General features: G+C 45.7%; 1 protein-coding gene and 1 long non-coding RNA gene across 13 annotated transcripts in view; one reads left to right on the top strand and one right to left on the bottom strand.

Annotated features, from left to right (window-relative positions):
- Positions 1–609: 609 nt before the first annotated feature.
- LOC127928198 (uncharacterized) lies at positions 610–4,124 on the bottom strand. 12 transcript variants are annotated; one of them, XR_008130866.1, is made up of 5 exons: positions 4,022–4,112; positions 3,808–3,935; positions 3,145–3,232; positions 1,467–1,806; positions 610–792 (listed from the first exon to the last, which is right to left on the bottom strand). It is a non-coding gene; the product is annotated as an uncharacterized LOC127928198 (long non-coding RNA). The 12 variants fall into 12 exon arrangements; XR_008130855.1 differs by having other exon boundaries at positions 3,808–3,895; positions 3,936–4,112; XR_008130858.1 differs by having other exon boundaries at positions 3,145–3,230; positions 3,808–3,851; positions 3,894–4,112.
- A 519-nt stretch (positions 4,125–4,643) lies between these two features.
- LOC118383629 (BAH and coiled-coil domain-containing protein 1-like) overlaps positions 4,644–13,558 on the top strand; it is a 129,348-nt gene continuing 120,433 nt past the window's right edge. Inside the window, 1 exon segment of the mRNA XM_052515347.1 lies at positions 4,644–5,388. Within this exon segment, the coding sequence (XP_052371307.1) occupies positions 5,376–5,388 (13 nt within the window). The 5' untranslated portion in view covers positions 4,644–5,375.

A 13,558-nucleotide genomic window follows, 5' to 3' on the forward strand; every position in this document is an offset into this window, starting at 1 on the left:
CCTGTATATTACCTCTACTGTACACACCCTTTTCCCCTCTCTCCTGTATATTACCTCTACTGTACACACCCTTTTCCCCTCTCTCCTGTATATTACCTCTACTGTACACACCCTTTTCCCCTCTCTCCTGTATATTACACACCCTTTTCCCCTCTCTCCTGTATATTACCTCTCTACTGTACACACCCTTTTCCCCTCTCTCCTGTATATTACCTCTACTGTACACACCCTTTTCCCCTCTCTCCTGTATATTACCTCTACTGTACACACCCTTTTCCCCTCTCTCCTGTATATTATATTACCCTTTTCCCTCTCTCCTGTATATTACTGTACTGTACACACCCTTTCCCTCTCTCCTGTATATTACCTCTACTGTACACACCCTTTTCCCCTCTCTCCTGTATATTACCTCTACTGTACACACCCTTTTCCCCTCTCTCCTGTATATTACCTCTACTGTACACACCCTCTTTTCCCCTCTCTCCTGTATATTACCTCTACTGTACACACCCTTTTCCCCTCTCTCCTGTATATTACCTCTACTGTACACACCCTTTTCCCCTCTCTCCTGTATATTACCTCTACTGTACACACCCTTTTCCCCCCCTCTCTCCTGTATATTACCTCTACTGTACACACCCTTTTCCCCTCTCTCCTGTATATTACCTCTACTGTACACACCCCTTTCCCCTCTCTCCTGTATATTACCTCTACTGTACACACCCTTTTCCCCTCTCTCCTGTATATTACCTCTACTGTACACACCCCTTTCCCCTCTCTCCTGTATATTACCTCTCTACTGTACACACCCTTTCCCCTCTCTCCTGTATATTACCTCTACTGTACACACCCTTTTCCCCTCTCTCCTGTATATTACCTCTCTACTGTACACACCCTTTTCCCCTCTCTCCTGTATATCCCCTCTCTCCTCTACTGTACACACCCTTTTCCCCTCTCTCCTGTATATTCTCTCCTGTACACATTTTCCCCTCTCTACTGTATTACCTCTACTGTACACACCCCTTTCCCCTCTCTCCTGTATTTCCCCTGTACACACCCTTTCCCCTCCTGTATATTACCTCTACTGTACACACCCTTTTCCCCTCTCTCCTGTATATTACCCTCTACTGTACACACCCTTTTCCCCTCTCTCCTGTATATTACTGTCTACTTCCCCACTCCCTGTATTCCCCTCTCTCCTGTATATTACCTCTACTGTACACACCCTTTTCCCCTCTCTCCTGTATATTACCTCTCTCCTGTACCCCTTTCCCCTCTCTCCTGTATATTACCTCTACTGTACACACCCTTTTCCCCTCTCTCCTGTATATTACCTCTACTGTACACACCCTTTTCCCCCCTCTCTATTACCTCTACTGTACACACCCTTTTCCCCTCTCTCCTGTATATTATATTACCTCTACTGTACACACCCTTTCCCCTTTCCCCTCTCTCCTGTATATTACCTCTACTGTACACACCCTTTTCCCCTCTCTCCTGTATATTACCTCTACTGTACACACCCTTTTCCCCTCTCTCCTGTATATTACCTCTACTGTACACACCCTTTTCCCCTCTCTCCTGTATATTACCTCTCTACTGTACACACCCTTTTCCCCTCTCTCCTGTATATTACCTCTACTGTACACACCCTTTTCCCCTCTCTCCTGTATATTACCTCTACTGTACACACCCTTTTCCCCTCTCTCCTGTATATTACCTCTACTGTACACACCCTTTTCCCCTCTCTCCTGTATATTACCTCTACTGTACACACCCTTTTCCCCTCTCTCCTGTATATTACCTCTCTACTGTACACACCCTTTTCTCCCTCCTGTACACACCCTTTTCTCTCCTGTATATTACCTCTACTGTACACACCCTTTCTCTCCCTCTCTACACACCCTTTTCCCCTCTCCTGTATATTACCTCTACTGTACACACCCTTTTTCCTGTATATTACCTCTACTGCTCCTGTATATTACCTCTACTGTACACCACCCTTTTCCCTCCTGTATATGCACTCTCTCCTGTATATTACCTCTACTGTACACACCCTTTCCCCTCTCTCCTGTATATTACCTCTACTGTACACACCCTTTTCCCCTCTCTCCTGTATATTACCTCTACTGTACACACCCTTTTCCCCTCTCTCCTGTATATTACCTCTACTGTACACACCCTTTTCCCCTCTCTCCTGTATATTACCTCTACTGTACACACCCTTTTCCCTCTCTCCTGTATATTACCTCTACTGTACACACCCTTTTCCCCTCTCTCCTGTATATTACCTCTACTGTACACACCCTTTTCCCCTCTCTCCTGTATATTACCTCTACTGTACACACCCTTTTCCCCTCTCTCCTGTATATTACCTCTACTGTACACACCCTTTTCCCCTCTCTCCTGTATATTACCTCTACTGTACACACCCTTTTCCCCTCTCTCCTGTATATTACCTCTACTGTACACACCCTTTTCCCCTCTCTCCTGTATATTACCTCTACTGTACACACCCTTTTCCCCTTCTCCCCTCTCTCCTGTATATTACCTCTACTGTACACACCCTTTTCCCCTTTTCTCTCCTGTATATTACCTCTACTGTACACACCCTTTTCCTTCTCTCCTGTATACCCTTTTCCCCTCTCTTGTATATTACCTCTACTGTACACACCCTTTCCCCTCTCTCCCCTTTCCCCTCTCTCCTGTATATTACCTCTACTGTACACACCCTTTTCCCCTCTCTCCTGTATATTACCTCTACTGTACACACCCTTTTCCCCTCTCTCCTGTATATTACCTCTACTGTACACACCCTTTTCCCCTCTCTCCTGTATATTACCTCTACTGTACACACCCTTTTCCCCTCTCTCCTGTATATTACCTCTCTCCTGTATATTACCTCTACTGTACACACCCTTTTCCCCTCTCTCCTGTATATTACCTCTACTGTACACACCCTTTTCCCCTCTCTCCTGTATATTACCTCTACTGTACACACCCTACTGTACACACCCTTTTCCCCTCTCTCCTGTATATTACCTCTCTACTGTACACACCCTTTTCCCCTCTCCCTTTTCCCCTCTCTCCTGTATATTACCTCTACTGTACACACCTTTTTTTCCCCTCTCTCCTGTATGTTACCTCTACTGTACACACCCTTTTCCCCTCTCTCCTGTATATTACCTCTCTACTGTACACACCCTTTTCCCCTCTCTCCTGTATATTACCTCTCCTGTACCCTTTTCCCCTCTCTCCTGTATTACCTCTACTGTACACACCCTTTTCCCTCTCTCCTGTATATTACCTCCTCTACTGTATTACACCCTTTTCCCCTCTCTCCTGTATATTACCTCTACTGTACACACCCTTTCCCCCTCTCTCCTGTATATTACCTCTACTGTACACACCCTTTTCCCCTCTCTCCTGTATATTACCTCTCTACTGTACACACCCTTTTCCCCCCTCTCTCCTGTATATTACCCTCTACTGTACACACCTTTTCCCCTCTCTCCTGTATATTACCTCTACTGTACACACCCTTTTCCCCTCTCTCCTGTATATTACCTCTACTGTACACACCCTTTTCCCCTCTCTCCTGTATATTACCTCTACTGTACACACCCTTTTCCCCTCTCTCCTGTATATTACCTCTACTGTACACACCCTTTTCCCCTCTCTCCTGTATATTACCTCTACTGTACACACCCTTTTCCCCTCTCTCCTGTATATTACCTCTACTGTACCTCTCTACTGTCCTGTATATTACCTCTACACACCCTTTTCCCCCTCTCTCCTGTATATTACCTCTACTGTACACACCCTTTTCCCCTCTCTCCTGTATATTACCTCTCTACTGTACACACCCTTTTCCCCTCTCTCCTGTATATTACCTCTACTGTACACACCCTTTTCCCCTCTCTCCTGTATATTACCTCTACTGTACACACCCTTTTCCCCTCTCTCCTGTATATTACCTCTCTACTGTACACACCCTTTTCCCCTCTCTCCTGTATATTACCTCTCTACTGTACACACCCTTTTCCCCTCTCTCCTGTATATTACCTCTACTGTACACACCCTTTTCCCCTCTCTCCTGTATATTACCTCTACTGTACACACCCTTTCCCCTCTCTCCTGTATATTACCTCTCTCTTTTCCCTCTCTCCTGTATATTACCTCTCTGTACACACCCTTCTCCCCCTCTCTCCTGTCTCTCTCCCTCCCCTCTCTCCTCTCTCTCTATCTCTCTCGCCCTCTCTCCCTCTCTATCTCTCCTGTATATTACCTCTACTCTCTCCCTCTCCCTCTCTCTGTATATTACCCTACACACCCTTTCCCCCTCTCTCCTCTATCTCTCGTACCCTCTCTCTCTATCTCTCGTATCCTCTCTCCCTCTCTCTCTCCCTCTCTATCTCTCTCTCCCTCTCTATCTCTCGTACCCTCTCTCCCTCTCTATCTCTCGTACCCTCTCTCCCTCTCTATCTCTCGTACCCTCTCTCTCTCTATCTCTCGTATCCTCTCTCCCTCTCTATCTCTCTCTCCCTCTCTATCTCTCGTACCCTCTCTCCCTCTCTATCTCTCGTACCCTCTCTCCCTCTCTATCTCTCGCGCCCTCTCTCCCTCTCTATCTCTCGTACCCTCTCTTCCTCTCTATCTCTCTCTCCCTCTCTCTCTCTCTCGCGCCCTCTGTCCGTTTCTCCCCCGCTCTGACCACATCCACTAAAGTCCCTCCACAGGCACGCAGTGTGCATAGTGTTGGAGGCGTGTAGTGCTGACACTTTCCCCCAGCCCTCCAGTCCTGCTCTGGCCTGGCTCCAGCTACAGCCTGGCTCTCTGGTTCTGATCAGACGGGCCCCCGCGCTCCAGTCCCTGGGGGGTCCAACTCTCCCACTCCACCCCCTCCAGAACACAAAGAGAGAGGGGGCCAGCTAAACTCTTGTCCTCCCACCACAGTTGTTTCCAAACCAACAGGAATTTGGCTACCAGTTCCTTTAATGTTTTCAAGATGACTCTGACTGTTCTGAGGAAATCCCCCCATTTTAGTAGCCATTTGAAATGCCTTTTTGTTTTTATTGCGAGGAAGTACGCACCGAGTTCCTCAGTCGGCTCCCAGGCTTCGTTCTGTGCAGTCTGTCAGTCAGTCTCTCTCTCTCTCTAGTGACTTTTCCAGGGTTGAGTTGCTGGGTTCAACTCAGAGCTGTTTGTCTGGGAGTATTTCTGCAGTCTGGTTAGTTTCAGTGTTCGTCTGGGTTCCTGTGACTGTGACATGGTATTACTGTGATAGGACACGTCTGTTGTTCTGAAATCAACTGAAGGACAGGATTGGAATATTCCACTGACCAGAGAGCAAAGAGTCTGCTGCCACTAACAGTATGTTCTTACTGGGTAAGTAGAGACTGGACTCTCTCCTTCTATTTCAATTCAATGGGCTATGACTCTCTCTGTCTCTCTCTCTCGCCTTGTCTTAATGTGGCAGATGCCAGTCAGCCAGCCAGCCAGCCAGCCAGTCAGCCAGCCAGCCAGTCAGCCAGCCACGGGTTGGTTCGCTACTTCACCTTGTTTCTGACTCACAAAGTTCACAAAGACAAAGTTCCTGGAGAAAAAAATAACTTTTCTGACTTTAATGTTTGATCACTCAGCTCTTCCTTCTATTGATTCAGTCTGAGAGAGGAAGGGAGGGGCTTTATTTTCTGGGCCTAGATGACAGGAGAAACGTTGGGGAGTATAATCATAAGCACACGCTGTATACTGAAGGTTACACATACTGCCTCGTGATATTGACTGTTGACTGACTGTGGGAACACAGTGGGTTTGTCTCCCATTCCTCCTCAGATAGTTGGCAGATGGAGTGATTCACAGCTCTGCATTGTGTCTGTTTTAGAGACATCTGTGTGTTGTGTGTAGATATGTGTTCTCTCCTCTCCTCCCTTTCTCTCCTTTCTCCTCTCCTCTCCTCCCTCTCTCCTCTCCTCCCTCCCTCTCTCTTCTTCCCCTCTCCTCCCTCTCTCCTCTCCTCCCTCTCTCCTCTCGTCCCTCCCTTTCTCTTCTTCTCCCTCTCCTCTCTTCCCCTCTCATCTCCTCTCTCCTCTCCTCCCTCTCTCCTCTCCTCCCTCTCTCCTCTCTTCCCTCTCTCATCTCTCTCTCTCTCTCCTTCCCCTCTCCTCCCTCTCTCCTCTCCTCCCTCCTCCCTCTCTCCTCTCCTCCCTCCCTCTCTCTTCTTTCCCTCTCCTCTCTCTTCTCCCTCTCTCCTCTCCTCCCTCCCTCTCTTTTCCTTCCCTCTCCTCTCTCCTCTCCCTCTTTCTGATCTGTGCTGACCAGTGAGCTATGGAGAGCAGGTTGATGCAGTCAGCCTTCCAATTAGCCAGCCTTCCACTCAACCAGCCTTCCACTCAGCCAGCCTTCCACTCAGCCAGCCTTCCACTCAGTCAGCCTTCCACTCAGTCAGCCTTCCACTCAGCCAGCCTTCCACTCAGCCAGCCTTCCACTCAGCCAGCCTTCCACTCAGCCAGCATTCCACTCAGCCAGCCTTCCACTCAGCCAGCCTTCCACTCTGCCAGCCTTCCACTCAGCCAGCCTTCCACTCTGCCAGCCTTCCACTCAGCCAGCCTTCCACTCAGCCAGCCAGCCTTCCACTCAGCCAGCCTCAGCCAGCCTTCCACAGTCAGTCAGTCATCCAGTCAGTCAGCCTTCCACTCAGATAGCCTTCCACTAGATAGCCAGATGGATTCCACTCTGCCAGCCTTCCACTCAGCCAGCCTTCCACTAGTACAGCCAGCCTTCCAGTGTGTTCAGTACCAGCCTTACCAGTCAAGCTAGTCTTCCAGTCAGCTACAGTGTGTTGGTCCACAGTCAGCCAGCCTTCCAGCTCAGTACCAGCCTTCCAGTGTGTTTGTCCAGTCAGCCAACCAGTCAGTGTACAGTACAGTCATCCAGTCAGCCTTCCTTTCCACTCAGCCAGTCAGTCAGCCAGTACAGTACGGCAATACAGTACAGTACATATGTTAGTATAGTACAGTAGTCCACTGTACAGTGGATGGATGGATGGATGGACAGTACAGTACAGTGTGTTAGTACAGTACAGTGTGTTAGTACAGTACAGTACAGTACAGTGTGTTTGTACAGTACAGTGTGTTAGTAGTACAGTACAGTACAGTGTGTTAGTACAGTACAGTGTGTTGGTACAGTACAGTGTGTTAGTACAGTACAGTACAGTGTGTTAGTACAGTACAGTGTGTTGGTACAGTACAGTGTGTTAGTACAGTACAGTACAGTGTGTTAGTACAGTACAGTGTGTTAGTACAGTACAGTGTGTTCAGTACAGTACAGTGTGTTGGTACAGTACAGTACAGTGTGTTAGTACAGTACAGTACAGTGTGTCAGTACAGTACAGTGTGTTTGTACAGTACAGTGTGTTAGTACAGTACAGTACAGTGTGTTAGTACAGTACAGTGTGTTAGTACAGTACAGTGTGTTAGTACAGTACAGTGTGGTACAGTACAGTACAGTACAGTACAGTGTGTTAGTACAGTACAGTTAGTACAGTACAGTACAGTACAGTACAGTACAGTACAGTGTGTTAGTACAGTACAGTGTGTTGGTACAGTACAGTACAGTACAGTGTGTTACAGTACAGTACAGTACAGTACAGTACAGTACAGTACAGTACAGTACAGTGTGTTAGTACAGTACAGTGTGTTAGTACAGTACAGTACAGTGTGTTGGTACAGTACAGTACAGTACAGTGTGTTGGTACAGTACAGTGTGTTAGTACAGTACAGTGTGTTGGTACAGTACAGTGTGTTGGTACAGTACAGTGTGTTAGTACAGTACAGTACAGTACAGTGTGTTAGTACAGTACAGTGTGTTGGTACAGTACAGTGTGTAGTACAGTACAGTACAGTGTGTTAGTACAGTACAGTGTGTTAGTACAGTACAGTGTGTTAGTACAGTACAGTACAGTGTACAGTACAGTGTGTTAGGTACAGTGTGTTGGTACAGTACAGTACAGTGTGTTAGTACAGTACAGTACAGTGTGTTAGTACAGTACAGTGTGTTTGTACAGTACAGTGTGTTAGTACAGTACAGTACAGTGTGTTGGTACAGTACAGTACAGTGTGTTAGTACAGTACAGTGTGTTGGTACAGTACAGTACAGTACAGTACAGTACAGTGTGTTAGTACAGTACAGTGTGTTTGTACAGTACAGTGTGTTAGTACAGTACAGTGTGTTAGTACAGTACAGTGTGTTAGTACAGTACAGTGTGTTAGTACAGTACAGTACAGTGTGTTAGTACAGTACAGTGTGTTTGTACAGTACAGTGGGTTTGTACAGTACAGTGGGTTTGTATAGTACAGTGTGTTAGTACAGTACAGTACAGTGTTTGTATAGTACAGTGGGTTTGTACAGTACAGTACAGTGTGTTTGTACAGTACAGTGTGTTGGGTTTGTACAGTACAGTGTTTGTTAGTACAGTACAGTACAGTACAGTACAGTACAGTACAGTGGGTTTGTACAGTACAGTGGGTTACAGTACAGTACAGTGTGTTTGTACAGTACAGTACAGTGTGTTGTTTGTACAGTACAGTGTGTTTGTACAGTACAGTACAGTACAGTACAGTGTGTTAGTACAGTACAGTGTGTTGTACAGTACAGTGTGTTGGTACAGTACAGTGTGTTTGTACAGTACAGTACAGTACAGTACAGTGTGTTAGTACAGTACAGTGTGTTGGTACAGTACAGTGTGTTAGTACAGTACAGTACAGTGGGTTTGTATAGTACAGTGGGTTTGTACAGTACAGTGTTTGTTAGTACAGTACAGTGTGTTGTTTGTACAGTACAGTGTGTTAGTACAGTTTACAGTACAGTGTTTGTACAGTACAGTACAGTGGGTTTGTACAGTACAGTGGTTTGTTTGTACAGTACAGTGTGTTTGTACAGTACAGTTTGTACAGGTGTTTGTACAGTACAGTGGGTTTGTACAGTACAGTGTGTTTGTACAGTACAGTGGGTTTGTACAGTACAGTACAGTGGGTTTGTACAGTTTGTACAGTACAGTGGGTTTGTACAGTACAGTGGGTTTGTACAGTACAGTGGGTTTGTTGTACAGTACAGTGGGTCAGTACAGTACAGTGGGTTTGTACAGTACAGTGGGTTTGTATAGTACAGTGGGTTTGTACAGTACAGTGGGTTTGTACAGTACAGTGGGTTTGTACAGTACAGTGGGTTTGTACAGTACAGTGGGTTTGTACAGTACAGTGGGTTTGTACAGTACAGTGGGTTTGTACAGTACAGTGGGTTTGTATAGTACAGTGGGTTTGTACAGTACAGTGGGTTTGTACAGTACAGTGGGTTTGTACAGTACAGTGGGTTTGTACAGTACAGTGGGTTTGTACAGTACAGTGGGTTTGTACAGTACAGTGGGTTTGTACAGTACAGTGGGTTTGTATAGTACAGTGGGTTTGTACAGTACAGTGGGTTTGTACAGTACAGTGGGTTTGTACAGTACAGTGGGTTTGTACAGTACAGTGGGTTTGTACAGTACAGTGGGTTTGTAGTACAGTACAGTGGGTTTGTACAGTACAGTGGGTTTGTACAGTACAGTGGGTTTGTACAGTGTACAGGTTTGTACAGTACAGTGGGTTTGTACAGTACAGTGGGTTTGTACAGTACAGTGGGTTTGTACAGTACAGTGGGTTTGTACAGTACAGTGGTTTGTTGTACAGTACAGTGTTTGTAGTGGGTTTGTACAGTACAGTGGGTTTGTACAGTACAGTGTGTTTGTACAGTACAGTGGGTTTGTACAGTACAGTGGGTTTGTACAGTACAGTGTGTTAGTACAGTACAGTACAGTGTGTTTGTACAGTACAGTGTGTTTGTACAGTACAGTGGGTTTGTACAGTACAGTGGGTTTGTACAGTACAGTGGGTTTGTTAGTACAGTACAGTTTGTAGTACAGTGGGTTTGTAGTACAGTACAGTGGGTTTGTACAGTACAGTACAGGTGTTTGTACAGTACAGTGGGTTTGTACAGTACAGTTGTTTGTACAGTACAGTGTGTCAGTACAGTTTGTACAGTACAGTGTGGTTTGTACAGTACAGTGGGTTTGTACAGTACAGTACAGTGGTTTTTGTACAGTACAGTGGGTTTGTACAGTACAGTGGGTTTGTACAGTACAGTGGGTTTGTACAGTGGGTTTGTACAGTACAGTGGGTTTGTACAGTACAGTGGGTTTGTACAGTACAGTGGGTTTGTGTACAGGTTTGGGTTTGTACAGTACAGTGGGTTTGTACAGTACAGTGGGTTTGTACAGTACAGTGGGTTTGTACAGTACAGTGGGTTTGTACAGTACAGTGGGTTTGTACAGTACAGTGGGTTTGTACAGTACAGTGGGTTTGTACAGTACAGTGGGTTTGTATAGTACAGTACAGTGGGTTTGTACAGTACAGTGGGTTTGTACAGTACAGTGGGTTTGTATAGTACAGTGGGTTTGTACAGTACAGTGGGTTTGTATAGTACAGTGGGTTTGTATTGTACAGTACAGTGGGTTTGTACAGTACAGTGGGTTTGTACAGTACAGTGGGTTTGTACAGTACAGTGGGTTTGTACAGTACAGTGGGTTTGTACAGTACAGTAGTGTGTTTGTACAGTACAGTGGGTTTGTACAGTACAGTGGGTTTGTACAGTACAGTGGGTTTGTACAGTACAGTGGGTTTGTATAGTACAGTGGGTTTGTACAGTACAGTGGGTTTGTACAGTACAGTGGGTTTGTACAGTACAGTACAGTGTGTTTGTACAGTACAGTGGGTTTGTACAGTACAGTGGGTTTGTACAGTACAGTGGGTTTGTACAGTACAGTGGGTTTGTACAGTACAGTGGGTTTGTACAGTACAGTGTGTTTGTTTAGTACAGTACAGTGGGTTTGTACAGTACAGTGGGTTTGTACAGTACAGTGGGTGTACAGTACAGTTTGTACAGTACAGTGGGTTTGTACAGTACAGTGGGTTTGTAGTACAGTGGGTTGTACAGTACAGTACAGTGGGTTTGTATAGTACAGTGGGTTTGTACAGTACAGTGGGTTTGTACAGTACAGTGGGTTTGTACAGTACAGTGGGTTTGTATAGTACAGTGGGTTTTACAGTACAGTACAGTGGGTTTGTACAGTACAGTGGGTTTGTACAGTACAGTGGGTTTGTGTACAGTTTAGTGGGTTTGTACAGTACAGTGTACAGTGGGTTTGTACAGTACAGTGGGTTTGTACAGTACAGTGGGTTGGGTTTGTACAGTACAGTGGGTTTGTACAGTACAGTGGGTTTGTACAGTACAGTACAGTGGGTTTGTATAGTACAGTGGGTTTGTACAGTGGGTTTGTACAGTACAGTGTTTGTTAGTACAGTGGGTTTGTACAGTACAGTGGGTTTGTACAGTACAGTGGGTTTGTACAGTACAGTGGGTTTGTACAGTACAGTGGGTTTGTACAGTACAGTGGGTTTGTACAGTAGTACAGTGGGTTTGTACAGTACAGTGGGTTTGTACAGTACAGTGGGTTTGTACAGTACAGTGTGTTTGTACAGTACAGTGGGTTTGTACAGTACAGTGTGTTGTACAGTACAGTGGGTTTGTACAGTACAGTGGGTTTGTACAGTACAGTGGGTTTTATAGTACAGTGTGTTTGTACAGTACAGTACAGTGGGTTTGTATAGTACAGTGGGTTTGTACAGTACAGTGGGTTTGTACAGTACAGTGGGTTTGTATAGTTTGTATAGTACAGTGGGTTTGTACAGTACAGTGGGTTTGTACAGTACAGTACAGTGGGTTTGTACAGTACAGTACAGTACAGTGGGTTTGTACAGTAGTGGGTTTGTACAGTACAGTGGGTTTGTTGTGTTTGTACAGTACAGTAGTGGGTTTGTACAGTACAGTGGGTTTGTACAGTACAGTGGGTTTGTACAGTACAGTGGGTTTGTGTTAGTACAGTTTGTACAGTACAGTGGGTTTGTACAGTACAGTGGGTTTGTACAGTACAGTGGGTTTGTACAGTACAGTGGGTTTGTACAGTACAGTGGGTTTGTACAGTACAGTGGGTTTGTACAGTACAGTGGGTTTGTACAGTACAGTGTTTGTATAGTTAGTGGGTTTGTACAGTACAGTAGTGGGTTTTGTACAGTACAGTGGGTTAGTACAGTACAGTGGGTTTGTCAGTACAGTACAGTGTGTTAGTACAGTACAGTGTGTCAGTACAGTACAGTGTGTCTGTACAGTACAGTGTGTTTGTACAGTACAGTGTGTTTGTACAGTACAGTACAGTGTGTTTGTACAGTACAGTGTGTTTGTATAGTACAGTGAGTTTGTTTTTACAGTACAGTGTGTTTGTTTTGTACAGTACAGTGTGTTTGTACAGTACAGTGGGTTTGTACAGTACAGTGGGTTTGTACAGTACAGTGGGTTTGTACAGTACAGTGGGTTTGTACAGTACAGTGGGTTTGTACAGTACAGTGGGTTTGTACAGTACAGTGGGTTTGTACAGTACAGTGGGTTTGTACAGTACAGTGGGTTTGTACAGTACAGTGGGTTTGTACAGTACAGTGGGTTTGTATAGTACAGTGGGTTTGTACAGTACAGTGGGTTTGTACAGTACAGTGGGTTTGTACAGTACAGTGGGTTTGTATAGTACAGTGGGTTTGTACAGTACAGTGGGTTTGTACAGTACAGTGGGTTTGTACAGTACAGTGGGTTTGTACAGTACAGTGCGCCCCAATCCCATTCATCCTGTTATTGTGGAGGATAATTCCCCTAGTGACGACAGAATGTCACGTCCCAGTGCCACAGTGATGGTATGGATGTCACATCCGAGCAGATTAAACAATCTCAACTGGCAAAAATGACCGTCCCCCAACATTTAGAGACATATTAGAAAGATGACCGTCCCCTCCTACACTTAGAGACAGATTAGAAAGATGACCGTCCCCTCCTACATTTAGAGACATATTAGAAAGATGACCGTCCCCTCCTACACTTAGAGACAGATTAGAAAGATGACCGTCCCCTCCTACACTTAGAGACAGATTAGAAAGATGACCGTCCCCTCCTACACTTAGAGACAGATTAGAAATATGACCGTCCCCCAACACTTAGAGACAGATTAGAAAGATGACAGTCCCCCAACACTTAGAGACAGATTAGAAAGATGACAGTCCCCCAACACTTTGAGACAGATTAGATGTGGGGAAACCCTGTCTAATGTGTGATAATCCCTGCTGCTGTGGAGAGCCTGGCTTTATGGGGTCTGTGCTGCTGGAGCAATGAGCCCTGGGTGTTGCTCCAGACTGAACACACACACACACACACACACACACACACACACACACACACACACACACACACACACACACACACACACACACACACACACACACACACACACACACACACAGTATACTGACCAGCTGCATCATCTGTCCACTGTTCTGTTGTAATGCAGCCACCTCCCCTCTAGCACTGTTTCCCCGCTGTCGTTCCCATGACAACATCTCCCTGTTCTCTCAAGCCCCTCCCCCGG

The sequence above is a fragment of the Oncorhynchus keta genome, unplaced genomic scaffold, assembly GCF_023373465.1.
Source record: "Oncorhynchus keta strain PuntledgeMale-10-30-2019 unplaced genomic scaffold, Oket_V2 Un_scaffold_23083_pilon_pilon, whole genome shotgun sequence".
In the NCBI taxonomy this organism is placed as follows: domain Eukaryota; kingdom Metazoa; phylum Chordata; class Actinopteri; order Salmoniformes; family Salmonidae; genus Oncorhynchus; species Oncorhynchus keta.